Below are 14,026 nucleotides of genomic sequence, written 5' to 3'. Positions count from 1 at the left end.
ATGACTTTTCAGTTTATATATAATCTAAACAGTTAAAATATCAGTTTATTCAAAGCAGAGAGTACAGTATGTCCCCTATGAGATGAAGCTCAGCCCTTTCTGCTCCACTCTGTGCAATAGTCCCATATATGGATGTGTACCTTCACGCTAAGCGTAACATAATAAATCACACACATTTACATCACACTCTTTTAAATCCACCACTGCTCCGTCACTCCCCCGGTTTCCTCTCTATTCGGCATCCTGGAAGCCCACTTGGCACACGCTTCTCTGAACAATGCGGTCCTTCACTTTAACAGCTGGACGCATTTACCAACTGAGACCACAGCTGTCCACTAGAGCAGCTGCCCCAGTCTCTGGTTACTCAACAAGCTCAACGAGGGCTTCGAGTGTTTCCCAATCACACAGAATTTCTACATCCTGTTTGGAGGTTTGAACCTGGATTCCCAGGATAAGATACAGGATGTTTTATTCATTTTTCATGTTTTTATTTTCATTAAAATGAGCCTGAACTTCTGATCATCTGACTGAGATCTGAGACTCATGCTGGGACTTGAGCAAACCCATTTTAATGTTGTATTGATATCATGGTAGATGTATCATACATATGATCTGCTGCTATGTATAAAGAACAACATCTCACAGTTTATGACAGATACTGAAAGTGTGAAGAATCCAGGCCAAGATAATCCAAATTATCACTTAACCTTCGCGTCGTCCTCCCGGGTCAAATTGACCCCGTCTGTTTTGACTGTTCCTTCTTGCCTTCCTTCCTTCCTCCCTTCTTTTCTTCCTTCCTTCCTTCCTTCCTGCCTTCCTTACTCCTTCCTTTTCTTCCTTCTTCCTTCCTTCCTCCCTTCCTCTCTCCCTCCCTCCTTTCCTTCCTTCTTTCCTCCCGTCCTCCCTTCCTCTTTTCCTTTCTCCCTACCTTCCCTCCTTCCTTCTTTCCTCTGTCCTTCCTTCCTTCCTTCCTCCCTTCCTTCTTTCCTTTCCTCCCTTCCTTCCTCCCTCCTTTCCTTCCTTTCTTCCTTCCTTCCTCCCTCCTTTCCTTTCTTCCTCCTCCCTTCTTTTCCTCCCTTCTTCCCCCCTTCCATCCTTCCTCCTTCCTCTCTTCCTTCCTTGACTCGAGGACAACAGGAGGGTTAAAAGAACAAACTTTTATTTAAAAAATACAATTATTTTAGTTTTGGATGTTCTAAAACGTAAAAATGAATTCTTATAGGTTAAAATTCACAGCAGCAAGTCCTCCAACTTGTTCTGCTTTTTATGTTATTTAAACACTTTTACTCAAGAGCTGAATAAGATCTCAACTACAGCCTTGACAGTCTTACTTGGCATAGGCCTTTTCAATCAGTGCGCTCCAGAACTCGGTCCCCTCCGCTGAGTGGACGAACAGCAGCTTCCCGTCTTTCACCGGCAGCCGGTCGTCGATCACCACCTCCACCCATTCGCCAAACTGCCAGAACTGCAGGACAGACAGCAGAGAAGACCAACATTAGGATACATTAATATAGATTAGATACACAATACATCAAGAAGGTCAAGTGACACAATATATGATGATATAATTGGGAAAAGGTTGCATTTTAAATATGATATAATATGAGGGTATAAAGTTGGATGTCATACTATAAAAAAAGAAGTTGGGCTTATTTCTGCTGCTGTATAATCTATCATGACTTGATCTTATTACAAATGTTTTTCATAACTCAGCACAGTAAAAGGACAAAGAGGAAAACAATCTGCAGCCTATTACAAAAAAGGAGACAGACATGTGAAACTGAAAGAGACATTTGAAAACTAGATCCGAGACTGTTTGAGTTTCAACCCCGAAGTGAAGAATCAACTCTATTTGAAGTCTCTCTCCACCATCTTCACCAGGAATGTCTTTAAATAAATACAAATCCTGCAGGCTCATATTCACCTACAATCTAGGAGCTAATCAGATGATTTATAACCAGTCGATCAGCTTTATCACAAACTAGACAGATTCTTAGGAATGTCTTTGAAACAGGGCTCTGAAGTGTCTTGGTTGTATGAATTGTTAGGTACCATGATAAATGTGGCTGTGTTGCCAGCAGGGAGCAGAAGAGACATGAGAAAAAGCTGCATGAAAGGGGGAAGGGGGGGGGGGGGGGTTGATTTGTGGTGGTGGTGGTGGTGATGTGTGTGTGTGTGTGTGTGTGTGGAGGAGGGAGGCAGTATGACCTCAGGCTGGAGTCCATGTACAGCAAGAACTGGTTCAAGAGAGGTCAAAATAAGCAACGTAAATGCGTGTGGAGTCTTTGTGGTTGACTCCTGCTGGTTCCCTAGCAACATAACCAAAAAAACATGCTTCATAATTGAAAAGACATGCAGATAACTTCCCATCGGAGCGTTACCTGAGGACTGCTGAGAGTTTATCGGCTGTTATTTTGATTTAATTATTAATCAAATAGAGAAAAAGCACTAAAGAAGTTCTTCACATGTCTTGTTTCAACCATAAAACAAATTTTTTGGGAGACACTTGAACTAAAATGTTAGTTTACGACATTGTGTGCAAATGTAGAAAAATGAGAAACTAGTTGCACTTACACAAAATACCCTTGAGGCAGTAACACAATAAAACTCACACAAAAGAGGTGCTCACAGTCCAGAAACACAGAGCTCAGGGTAATTCGATTTGTAGAGAGAAGAGAGAAGACAGAGAAAGAGGGAGGAGAGAGTTTGCAGGATTGTCATTGGGCAAATAAATAGCTGCAGCTGGAGTGTGTGTGTGTTTATATGTGTGCGTGTGTGTGTGTGTGCGTGTGTGTGTGAGTGACTGGCCTGTGTTCTTATGTGTTTCACGATGTCATGTAATGTGAGTACAGCAGGACAGAAGACGGATGGGTGATTTCAGGGTGCCTTGCAGAGCTGATGAGAATATGCACACAGTGTCACGTATATCCACACATACTCGCCGCAGGCTTACATGCAGACATACGACTTTTTCATCTCATACTGCGGAGCCCTTATCTCACATCGATGTGTGAGCAACACCTAGCATGACTGAGGAAATGAGCTCTTACCACATATATCATGACTTGCAATTAGTCAGCATTGAAGCCTGAGAAAACCTCTTATAGCACAGCTCGACAACATTTTGACAGACTTGGTGTAGAATATGAGCGATGTTAAAAATATCATTAAGGATTCTGCCCCAGTTAACGCTTTGATTTTTTTATTTCCTGCTGAGATTGCCTTGTTTATAATTTATTCTCTCTCCTTTTGTCTGCCTTTTCTCAGCCTCCTTCTGTCTCATACTTTATAAACCAATTAGGTTTCCCACTGCTCATGATTACATTTTTTGGGATGACTCATTCAGGTCTGGGTAATTTATCCAAGGGGCTTAAAAAGATCCAAACTGACACAAAATGGGAATCCCTGGAAGACTCAGCAACACACAAAAAGGAGAACAAGAGCGTGGAAACAGGAGAAAGTACAAGTAATGGAAACAAAAACGAATAAAAACATGTATTGGCTGAAATTCAAACTGCATGAAGAGAGGCTAACAGGCAAACAGAAGTAAGAAAATAGGCCAACTCATTCTAAATGGGGGGCGGCTGAATGTATTTACAACACATTTAGCTTTCATGCCCATACATTAAACACATACATGCATTTATAAGCCTTCAGAGCAAATGAGAGTATTATTTCCACTCATTCTAGCAGAGAGAAAGACAGGACAAAGAGAGTCTGTGTGTGTGCATGTGCGTGTTTGTGTGTACATGTGCGTGTGGGCGTGTGTGTGTGTGTGTGTACATGGAAGACAGCTGAATTCAACAATGCAAAACTGAACACAGCATTTCTGGAAATAATTAGTGAAAAATGAGCCAAATATTCTGCCTTCCCTTGGCTGACTTCTCTGCAACTGAGTCACCAGCCCCAGCAGACATGTGAAATTAATTGTGTGTGTGCTTGTATGTGTGTGTTTGCGTGTGTGTATGTTTGTGTGATGGTATGTGTTGATCCTTTTATAATCAGATGCAGAACAAGGATCAATGCCGCTTCAGAAAACGCTTCAGAAAAGTGAAAGATTACAGAAAAATGGTTCAAACTAAAGGTTGTTTTAAGGTTGATGAATTCTGGAGGATTCTGTGTCTGATACTGTGTCTGTGTGTGCGTGTGCATGTGTGTGTGTCTGTGTGTGCGTGTGCGTGTGCGTGTGTGAACCGCATGTGCAACTGCTGGCAGCTTACAGTATCCAGTGTGATTTGTCAGTCTGCCTGTTTCTAGTATAGCAGCTTCCATCACTGAGCAAATAGGCTAGTATAAGTGATTCATGGTTGTCTGTGTGTGTGTGTGTGTGTGTGTGTGTGTGTGTGTGTGTGTGTGTGTGTGTGTGTGTGTGTGTGTATGTATGTATGTATGTATATGTGTATGTGTGTGTTCTACATTATAGGTCAGTTCCTTTGCATGCCATATGTGGCTTTGAAGTGTGAGTACCTCCCCCTCTGCTCTATGTGTTGCTTCCTCCTGTCCTCCCTCTGCCTCTTCTCCTTTTTGCCTCCCTGACACTTTCTCTCTCTCTCTCTCTCTCTCTCTCTCTCTCTCTTCCCCTCTCTCTCTTCCTCTCTATGCTATGTCAACACTTGGCGGGCTTGCAGTCTGGTTGGCACAGTACTCAATGCATCAGACAGGGTAGTTGACTCAGCTCAAAGACCTCTGTGACAAAGCATGCTGAGATGGTGAGGTTTTAGTGATGACATACCGTTTAACCTTGCTTGTTTCTTACTCATAAAATGTAAAAGAAACAGTTAAATAACCCAGATTTCATTCATCTTCACTTTCTTAATCCGCTTCTCGTTGTTTTTGCGGCTCTTTTGTTGCATTCTGAGCACTTGAGCAACACCGGAGATGAGCTTGTATGAGATCAGAGGAGTGTAAACACAGACACACACTAAAACACAGATAATAAGGGATGTGAGCTTACTGGACAGACACTCACTCCTCCATATGCCGTCATTAACAAAGGGAATAAGATTCTCACTGCAGTCTTATAAACTCTTCTCTACAGTTTAGAGTATCTGTGTCTCAGTAATCTGACATTATTCATGCTTACATAATGTAGGCTAGCTAGTGAACCATGGTTAAGTTGCTTCTGAAAAAAGCTGAAGCAAGTAAATTCCTAAAATGCATCATGAGAGAAAAAGTCTTTAACCATTCTTAAGGCTGCTATGGATACCAAAGGAACAAAATTGTTGGATGAGTGAAAACTTTTCTTAGATGCTTGCTAATGTAGCCAGAAATGTAAGCGCAGTATCAGTTTCTTGCAAAGCTCTCAAGTCTCAAACATTTCAACCAGTTCACACGTTCACACCTGACATTTCTCAGGCTGAGCAGTCTTGACACTTGTTAGCTAACAGTTTCTTATTTACACATGTGGCAGCTACCGACCAACATAAGCATTCATTTGGAGTCATGTTTGTTTCCTAGCTGTCAAATATTCACTCAAGCTTTAGTATTTATCACATTTATTTGGTTCTTTAGCTGCTAAATGCACAACTACATTCACAAGCTAGCTGCTAACTTTGTCTGCCTGCCTTTTATAGGTCAGGTACAGTCCAAAATATTAAGAGCTTCTCAGACTCAATTTAGCTCACAGGCCTGCATTGAGCTATCAGGTCTGGTAATATGCTAACATGTAGCATGTAAGTTAGATATTATAGCATTAATCTTCTGGGTCAGCTGCTTGTGGCTGACAGGAATTTGTTAATTAGTTTTAGAAGTATCATCTCATGGGTGCAACTGATTTGACCTAGTGGTGCTAGATTAAAAATCAAGGGATCACCGACATCATAGAACAAGTTTTGCAATTTATATTTCACTCAACAGTCAGCTTGTAGCAAAAAGCCAGGCTGACTGCTACAACAAAAACAGTCACTTCTACAGAACTGTGCAACCAATTGTTCACATACTGTATATGGAGAACAAGTCCTGTTTGTAATATATGGATAGTATAGTTCCCCTTTAGATCCATAAAACCTAATTGCAATATGGTGCTACATACAAAAAAAAAATCAGTCAGCTCCCTTAAGCTTTAAAGTTTCCCCTTTAGACAAAATATCACCAATGCAAGATCAATACAGCTGTGATTCATGACTGTTTGTACATTTCCTGTTGTATTCTCCTTCATTTTTTTAGTGTTTTAGTGTCTAGACCTTTCCCACTGAGATTTTCTGGAATAAAAACACTGTGTTGGGTCTAAACCTTGCTAATAAAAGTTTAAGGGAGTTCTGATTCCAGCATGCAGGGACTTTTCTTTTATAACCGTTCAGGCTGTAAAATAAACACCATATTCAAATTGAACCTTTATTAATAACGAACCAGTGCTGTGAGATTTCCCTATCTCACCCTGGACTGACTGTGTGCATTGTTCACCTGGAGAGTGGCTGCAGCACAGAGAGGTTTATAAAGAAGCCGACACCTGTGACACAGCTCCAGAATGTGTGTGTGCGTGTGTGTGTGTGTGTGTGTGTGTGTGTGTGTGTGTGTGTGTGTGTGTGTATGTGTGTGTGTGTGTGTGTGTGTGTGTGTGTGTGTGTAGTATTTGTGTACAAAGCAAAGGTCAGTGGATAAGACCCAGCAGGCTCGCACCACAGAAATAGAATAAAAAGAACAAATAGTTTGTGTTTTGTCACAATGCTGCACGACTTGTCTATCAGGCAGGAGCTCCAATAGATACAGTAGATAGACATACATAGGTAGGTAGATAGGTATGTGGGTAGGTATGTAAATGGACAGATGAAAAGACACTTATTAATCCCAAATGGAAATTTAACTGCTACAGCAGCAAATAATGAAGTAAAAAACTAAATATCTTCACATATAAAAATAAAAAGAGTAGAAAGAATACAAAGGTCAGGTTATATTGTTATATTTCTACTAGGGGTGTGACGATACACTCAGCTCACGAGACAAGACAAGACAGTATGTGTGTGATTGTCCATGGGTGTCAGAACTAGTAAATATTGATACCTACAACAGCATTTAGAGACAATACCCCCAAAAATGATGAAAACATTACATACATACATACAACGGATGTTGTGTAATAAACTAAAAGTCCTGAGGGCAGGAGGCTTCCTATAGCGTTCTTTGTTGACATAACTGACAGATTGTATCTACGTTGCAGAGAACTGGGCGTTGGCTCCCTTTAGAGGAGTGTGCTTGAATCATAGGTAAAGCTTCTCCTCCCAGGTAAAGCTTATTGACTGACTGTGTGGGTGTGGACCTGAGCAGTTAGTTATCTTGGATGACTCAATGTTTGCAGAGTGAGAAGAGCAGTTTATGAGGGAAAATGTGCTTTAACTCCTCATTCTTGAAGGGAAACTCTGGACAAAGAAAGATTAGCGACTTCACTGACTCACTGGCAAACACATAAAGTACTCCCAAGCTACTACCTACAGTAAATCATTGTTTTCATTATTAAATAAGCTACCAATCATTTCATTGTGTGGCTTAAACAATGTCTGAAAATATAAACTAAAAAAAAAAACCCAGAGGAATTGAGTCAGTTTATAAAAACAGCAATTGGAAAAAGCTGCAAAGAAACTAGAGAAATCAAATATTTGACCTTTTCATCTAATAAATTAAACTGTCTTTGATTGATTTTATACTCATCTGTGAATTGAAATTGATTAAGTTATTGTTTAAGCACTATTTCACATACATTACCTTCAGTTTGTCTGAAGCTGCTGAATGGCCAACAGCTGAAAACTATATGTAGTGGGGGCTTCTCTCTTTTAATGCTTCCAAGAGTACAGAAATGAATCAGAGAACTATCTACTGCAGTGCATCCTCCTTAAAATAATTTGTTTTTAAGTGAACTAACAGAAAGTAAATGAAAGTATGCTTCTGAACTTTGACAACAGATAGCTCTAGCCAGGAGATCGTCCTTTGACTCGGTTTCAAAACAGAAATGACATCATGTTTCAAAAGAGAAAGCACCAAAACTCTTCTGCTTCATTCTGGCAGCACCAAACTATGGGACTGATTTCCTTATAATGTATATTGAATTTAAGAATCCCCAAACAAAAATCAAACAAGCAAACTTTTCCACTCTGATTCGGGCCAAAGAAAACACCCTAATCTCACCTTTTGCACAACCACTGTGGTTCCTGATAGGAAATGATACAACAGGAAAGGTTGGGGCAGAAACACACCAAAGAAAGTATCGACGCTATTATATTTGCTGTGGCTCAAACCAAATGTCACTTTAGACCGACTATAGTTCATAGTAACATGGATGTGGCGACGTAAAGGAAGGACATGACATTGCTGTGAGGTTTCATAATGCACACGGAGAGCATGCATAGGCTGAATCATTTGATATATATATATATATATATATATATATATATATAATTTGATTTGTTATAATCTGAAAGGTTACGATGTAAAAGTCCTAAATTGAGATCTTTATCTTGTGGAAATGTAAAATTTAAACATAATTTTGTAACGTGGAATTATTGTTGCTCTTGCCTTTTATTACTGACTTGTGAAGTACATTGCACTGGAAAATGAGATGCTGTACACTTGTGAACTGTGAACTGTTGGATTATTTAAGGCAACACCTGATCTGAATCTGAAACAGCAACATGCAAATCACATACTGGCTTCCTGTTGTTTTAATGTAATCTATTAATAAAAGAGTGTCAATCACAGCATCCTGGTTTGTGCTGAAATATTCTATTTTGTTTCCCTCATTGAGGATTTAATGTGAATATAGTATTAGCAGCCTTCTACTTTGCATACCACCTACACCAAATCTAGGAAGTGAAGCTGTTTTCACCTGAAAATGAAAGATGCCGGCGTATCCATGACCGAAGCCCTGTCCATGAGGAACCACTCTGTGAAGGAGGTCGTCATTTAAGGTCAGTGAGGCGATGGCCGCCAGTAGCCAGCAGTCTCCTGCAGACACACACAAATACATATATATTGAATTGTAGTCCCCTGGATTATAAAGCTCTAAAATCCAAAACCCTGAATGCCCACTATGACAGATGTGACTGTGTGTTAAAAAGATGTCAGTAGGTTGATCATTTAAAACAGGTTTTAGTGTGGTAGTTCGTTTTGTATAAAGATTAAACCTGAATGTATTCGGAGGCTCAATGAGAAGATGCTCATAAAACTGGAATTCACCTAGTAACAGCTCAGTGAAGGCAACACTCAGGAAATATGTTTGTGTAGATGGGCGAGGCACATAATAGTTCACTGGACTTCAGAGATGAAGAAAAACTAGTGCAGCTCCACAACAAGTCTCTGCTGTTGTTTAGCAGGAGTCATAATGTGGCTTTGGGTCATACACTGCATTGCAACGATTTCTTTATGACTCATTTTTACCATGTTTCTTAACTTTGCGGTGTGCCGACACTCACAGGCTGTGATTTGACATAATCAGTCAAATGCAAAAACAACCTTACCTTACCTTAGAGGGACAGTTGTGTTATCTGATTTTCTATGTTCCAAAAAAGTGTAGCAACCCTTTGACGTTTTGATATGTCTATTGTCATATTGGTATGAGTGCTTGTTAAGCATTCATGGCAAAGGTCGTGACCACTCTTACAACTTTGGTTTGGTTTCATACTTTCATTATTACAATGCTGGTGATGATCAACATTGTACTAACAGTTATATTAAGAGAAGAAATTTCTCTTTTTTAATCTTGTTCCTTCAGTTGAATATTTGAGCTTCATTATGCAGTCCGTTAGAGTGCATTAATCTGTGGAAACTTTCTCTTTCACTTTTACCTACGAGCAGAATATTCTTTTTAATTTAAATATGTCTGAAAGGGATCTTAAAACTTGCTTTCTCATTTTCATCACTCAAACAAGTCTGTCCTTGTTTGGTGGATTGAGAGCAGGCTGTTTCATTTTATGGTAATATATTTAACCACGAGTTCAGTCTGAACTTGTAAAAACTGCTTTTAGCTTTAGTGCACCTGACTCTTGGAACAAAATGCAGCTCCTCCTTCAAATAAACACACTTGATCTTGAAATGTGATCTCCCCAACATCTGCTTGTTATTGCTGTGTATATTTTTTTGCTGTCCTTGTTGTCCTTGTCTTTGTAATTGTCTTGTAAGTATAAATAAAAGTTACTATTAGTACTTATACTCCTACCTGTTATATAAGCTATAAACAGCCTCCAGTAGCAGCTTTGTGAGTCGTGCTGCAGATAAAACCCCCTTAGTGCAGATAAAGACTATTTGGTCATGGTGCATTTTGGCTATAAAACTATGTGATGCATCCTGTTTTCCAGCTCAACATTTCTGAGGTTATTGTTTTGCAATTCAACTTCTCCTTGAGGTATTGAGGAGAGAGGGGGGGATTAACTATTTCATCTGGAAATGAGGGGAAGTCGTTTGCTGTGGCACTACTGTGCTGCCGGAGCTGCTGGAACAGAGGGGGGGGGGGGCTGGTTGGTGGTTGGCCTTGTTTACAGATGTGAGGCAGAGAAACAAAGCATGAATTATACATGGGAGCTCTGAGTCAAGCAGGAAACATCTCAGGCTATAAAGTGGCACTGCCGACTGATTGGCTGTTAAGTCTCCTTCATTTCTCTCTCCTTCAGGCTGCCCGTCTCCATCTGTCATTCATACCTGGATTGAGTTTGCTCTGTCTACTTTGATCGCTTACTTTTTAATTCATATGTAAGCTAGCGTGTTGACTAAAGAGCTCTCTCTTATTCACAGTTTAAGATAAGACTGGCACATAGAGGGAGGGATTCCAGCACATATGCAATGCAAGCTTTGTAAAAATGCTCGAGTACAACAATCTTGGCCAAAAATATCACAATATACAATATTTAAAGTGGCACCAGATTATTCATCATACTGTAGGAAAACTACTCAGCCATTGAAAAAACATTAGATTTTTATGGCTCTACATTGAGCTCTGAGCTTTTTAAAGCCTGATAACCCAACTCAGACTTCAAATGATTAATCAAACAGTTTGTTTTAATGCTGATTTTTGTTGCTTAGTTACACCTTTAAGTTGCCTGACCAAAACTAAATGATCATCAAATTTAATTCACCTTAGAGCTGCAAGGTGCAAACATACAGGGGTGTAATTAGTTGATGATTTACTAATTTATATTAAGTGCCTTTATCATCTGTGTTCGTTAGAGGAGAGTAAAGCGTTACTTATTCATGTCTTACATCCAGACTTGTACAGCTAAACTCAGGATCACAACTGGCAACCTTCAAGTCAATCACTTGTTTGGTGGCACTCACCCAGAGCTCCCTGACAGATGTCTGTACGAGTCGCTCCATCCACAATGAACTCAGGGCGCCGGCAGAGCTCCTGTCGAGTACACACACACACACACACACACAAAGACACACACACACACACACACACACGCGCACACACACACACACACACACACACACACACACAAAGACACACACACACACACACACGCACACACACACACACACGCACACACACACACACACGCACACACACACACACACGCACACACACACACACACACACACACACACACACACACACACACACACACACACACACACACACACACACAGAAAACACACACATTAGAGATTTTCTGGCCATTGAACATACATTAAATGCAGAAATGCACGAAGTCATCATACTGACTAAATAATGTTACACAGCACTTTTCTATTTTAAGTTTGGTAACATGTTGCTAACATTAGCCGCCACAAGTTACTGGTTATTATCAGATCAGAGCAACAGTCTGGTTATTTCTGGTCAAAGTTAGCACACAAATCTGGCAACCCCACAACAAAGAAGATGTGACCACAAGGATGGAGTGAGAAATGGCTCCTAAAACCACAATGTCTTGTTTAAAGACGAATTTTGACTATTTGACTACTAGTTTCTTCTAGTCTGTTCACTAATATAAGCTACACACACACACACACACACACACACACACACACACACACACACACACACACACACACACACACACACACACACACACACACACACACACACACACACACACACACACACACACACACACACACACACACACACACCTGTCTCCTCTTAGCAGTATTCCTATTTAGCTTTGAATAAATTGGCTAACAAGTGTATTTACTCAAATGTGGAGCCGCTCCTTTAAAAATGAATGAATCAATCAGACTTTATTTGTATAGGACTTTTCATACAAACACAATTAAGTGATTCACATAACAAAACAATAGCTCTCCTCCCCCTCTCATTCACACACAAAGTAATCAATGACCTTCTATTGAATGAAACAGGAACTGAAGAAAAGATAAAACCCAGGACTTCTTTGAGGAACTGCAAAGACAACATAATAAAGACTTCTGGTGCATTCTAGTGTTGCTTGTAACGTCTCCTACTCAGCATGTTGAGTGTCGAGCGTGCAAAACCCCGCATGAAGCTATAAAAAGAAATTCTCCTCGTGCTCCATAAACACACACGTGCACACGCAGACCGCATAACACGTGGGTGAGTTCACAGAAACCATCACACACACACACATAAACACACAGAGGCTTAAATTCACACAAAACCTCACACAAAGCCCATTTTTTGGGGAAAGGGAAATGTGAACACCATGAACCCTCTTATGCAGCGTTAATATTACAGATCCTTTGGTGCAGGAGAGAGTCATGCATTATGAAACATCAAACTTTTTTTGGAGAAGTGAGACCACGGGAAGCATTAGACCACACAGAAGAAACACACAGGGTACACACTCCACACATTGACATCTACACACTGACAAGCACACACGGCTGTTCTCGCACACTCAAATGGAAGCTGCGAAGAGGAGCGAAGAGGCTGCAGTCACGCTAATGATCACGACCTGAGAGCTTTTCAGATCACGACTCGTCTCTCTGCTCCATTATGGGACTTAAAAGCAGCGACCTGTCACGGTATGAGAGAATCAAACTGTACTGTGAGACTGTGCTGTCTTCAGGGCTGCCGTGGTAACGCCTAACTAAGACAGTCCCACTTCAGTCTCTGGTGTCTTATTCAGCTACACGGAGCACCCCAGTGTATATTTATAATGTAGAGAGCAGTGATGAGACGCAGAGACAAGGCAAGTAGAAAAGGACTGGACATTTAGGGAGATAGTTGTAATGAACTTAAAGGGACAGTTCACGCCAGAGTGGTTGTTCAGTCATTGTCTGCTTGCGTCTGCAGTCATCTCAGTGCCATCACATATTTGTCTTAAACTACCAAAGGACCATTCCTGTGTTTTGCATGCTTTTTTACGTTCTTCATCTCACATACAGGGCCTACTTTCAATCCTCCTGACATTTTTTCAAAGGCAACAATGGATTTTAAGATTGGAAAATGTGCTATTTCTGTCCTGGAGGCAAGCATTTGTTTATGTTCATGACTTTCAGTATATTAAGTTACATCTGCAGTTGAAATGGTGCATTCCTTTGCTCTCATTTTCAATTGCAGGCTGAACGCTGAGATTTGAGAGCTGCCTGACAAACAACACTGTAACTACTAAAGGACACAAAGAAAAACATGGGAATTAAATTAATTTGATAGCTTTTTTCTTCATTAAAAAGGTTGCGGTTTAGCAGCAGACAATCAACTGTAAAATGTGATGTACACTGAGCGCTTCACTGCACCAAGCATTACCAACAAAGGTCATTTAAATTTGACTGACTAAATAAATGATGTGACTGCAAGTTGCATTTTATAATATAACACCACGAGCTCAAACAACAGCTACCTGGATGGTGAGAAAAGTATCTTTTGACATATGAAAACCTATGAGGATGGGAAAAAGGGTCTGATGTATACATGGGACTTGTAATAAATTGGATGAAAAGGCATGGGATTATCTTTTATCTATGAAACACTATAGTTAGTATAGTTAATATTGTAGCCAGACAATCTAAATTTTGGTGCAAAAGTCAAATATTCACCAGATTATCTTCCTCAATGAAAGTATCCAATCATTCATACTTTGACAGAGGACTCTACAAGCCCCTGCAGGGTTTGTATAATGTGCCC

The 14,026-nt window shown here is 40.2% G+C and overlaps 1 protein-coding gene across 1 annotated transcript in view; it reads right to left on the bottom strand.

Moving 5' to 3' along the window:
• capn1 (calpain 1) overlaps window positions 1-14,026 on the bottom strand; it is a 30,590-nt gene that overhangs the window by 10,796 nt on the left and 5,768 nt on the right. The window contains exons 3-5 of the mRNA XM_053343519.1: window positions 11,257-11,326; window positions 8,816-8,934; window positions 1,332-1,465 (exon numbers count right to left, since the gene is read on the bottom strand). Of these exons, the coding sequence (XP_053199494.1) occupies window positions 1,332-1,465; window positions 8,816-8,934; window positions 11,257-11,326 (323 nt within the window). The remainder of the gene's footprint in view (window positions 1-1,331; window positions 1,466-8,815; window positions 8,935-11,256; window positions 11,327-14,026) is intronic.

The sequence above is a fragment of the Scomber japonicus genome, chromosome 22, assembly GCF_027409825.1.
Source record: "Scomber japonicus isolate fScoJap1 chromosome 22, fScoJap1.pri, whole genome shotgun sequence".
Classification (NCBI taxonomy): domain Eukaryota; kingdom Metazoa; phylum Chordata; class Actinopteri; order Scombriformes; family Scombridae; genus Scomber; species Scomber japonicus.
This window is presented reverse-complemented; position numbering and strand designations above follow the sequence as displayed.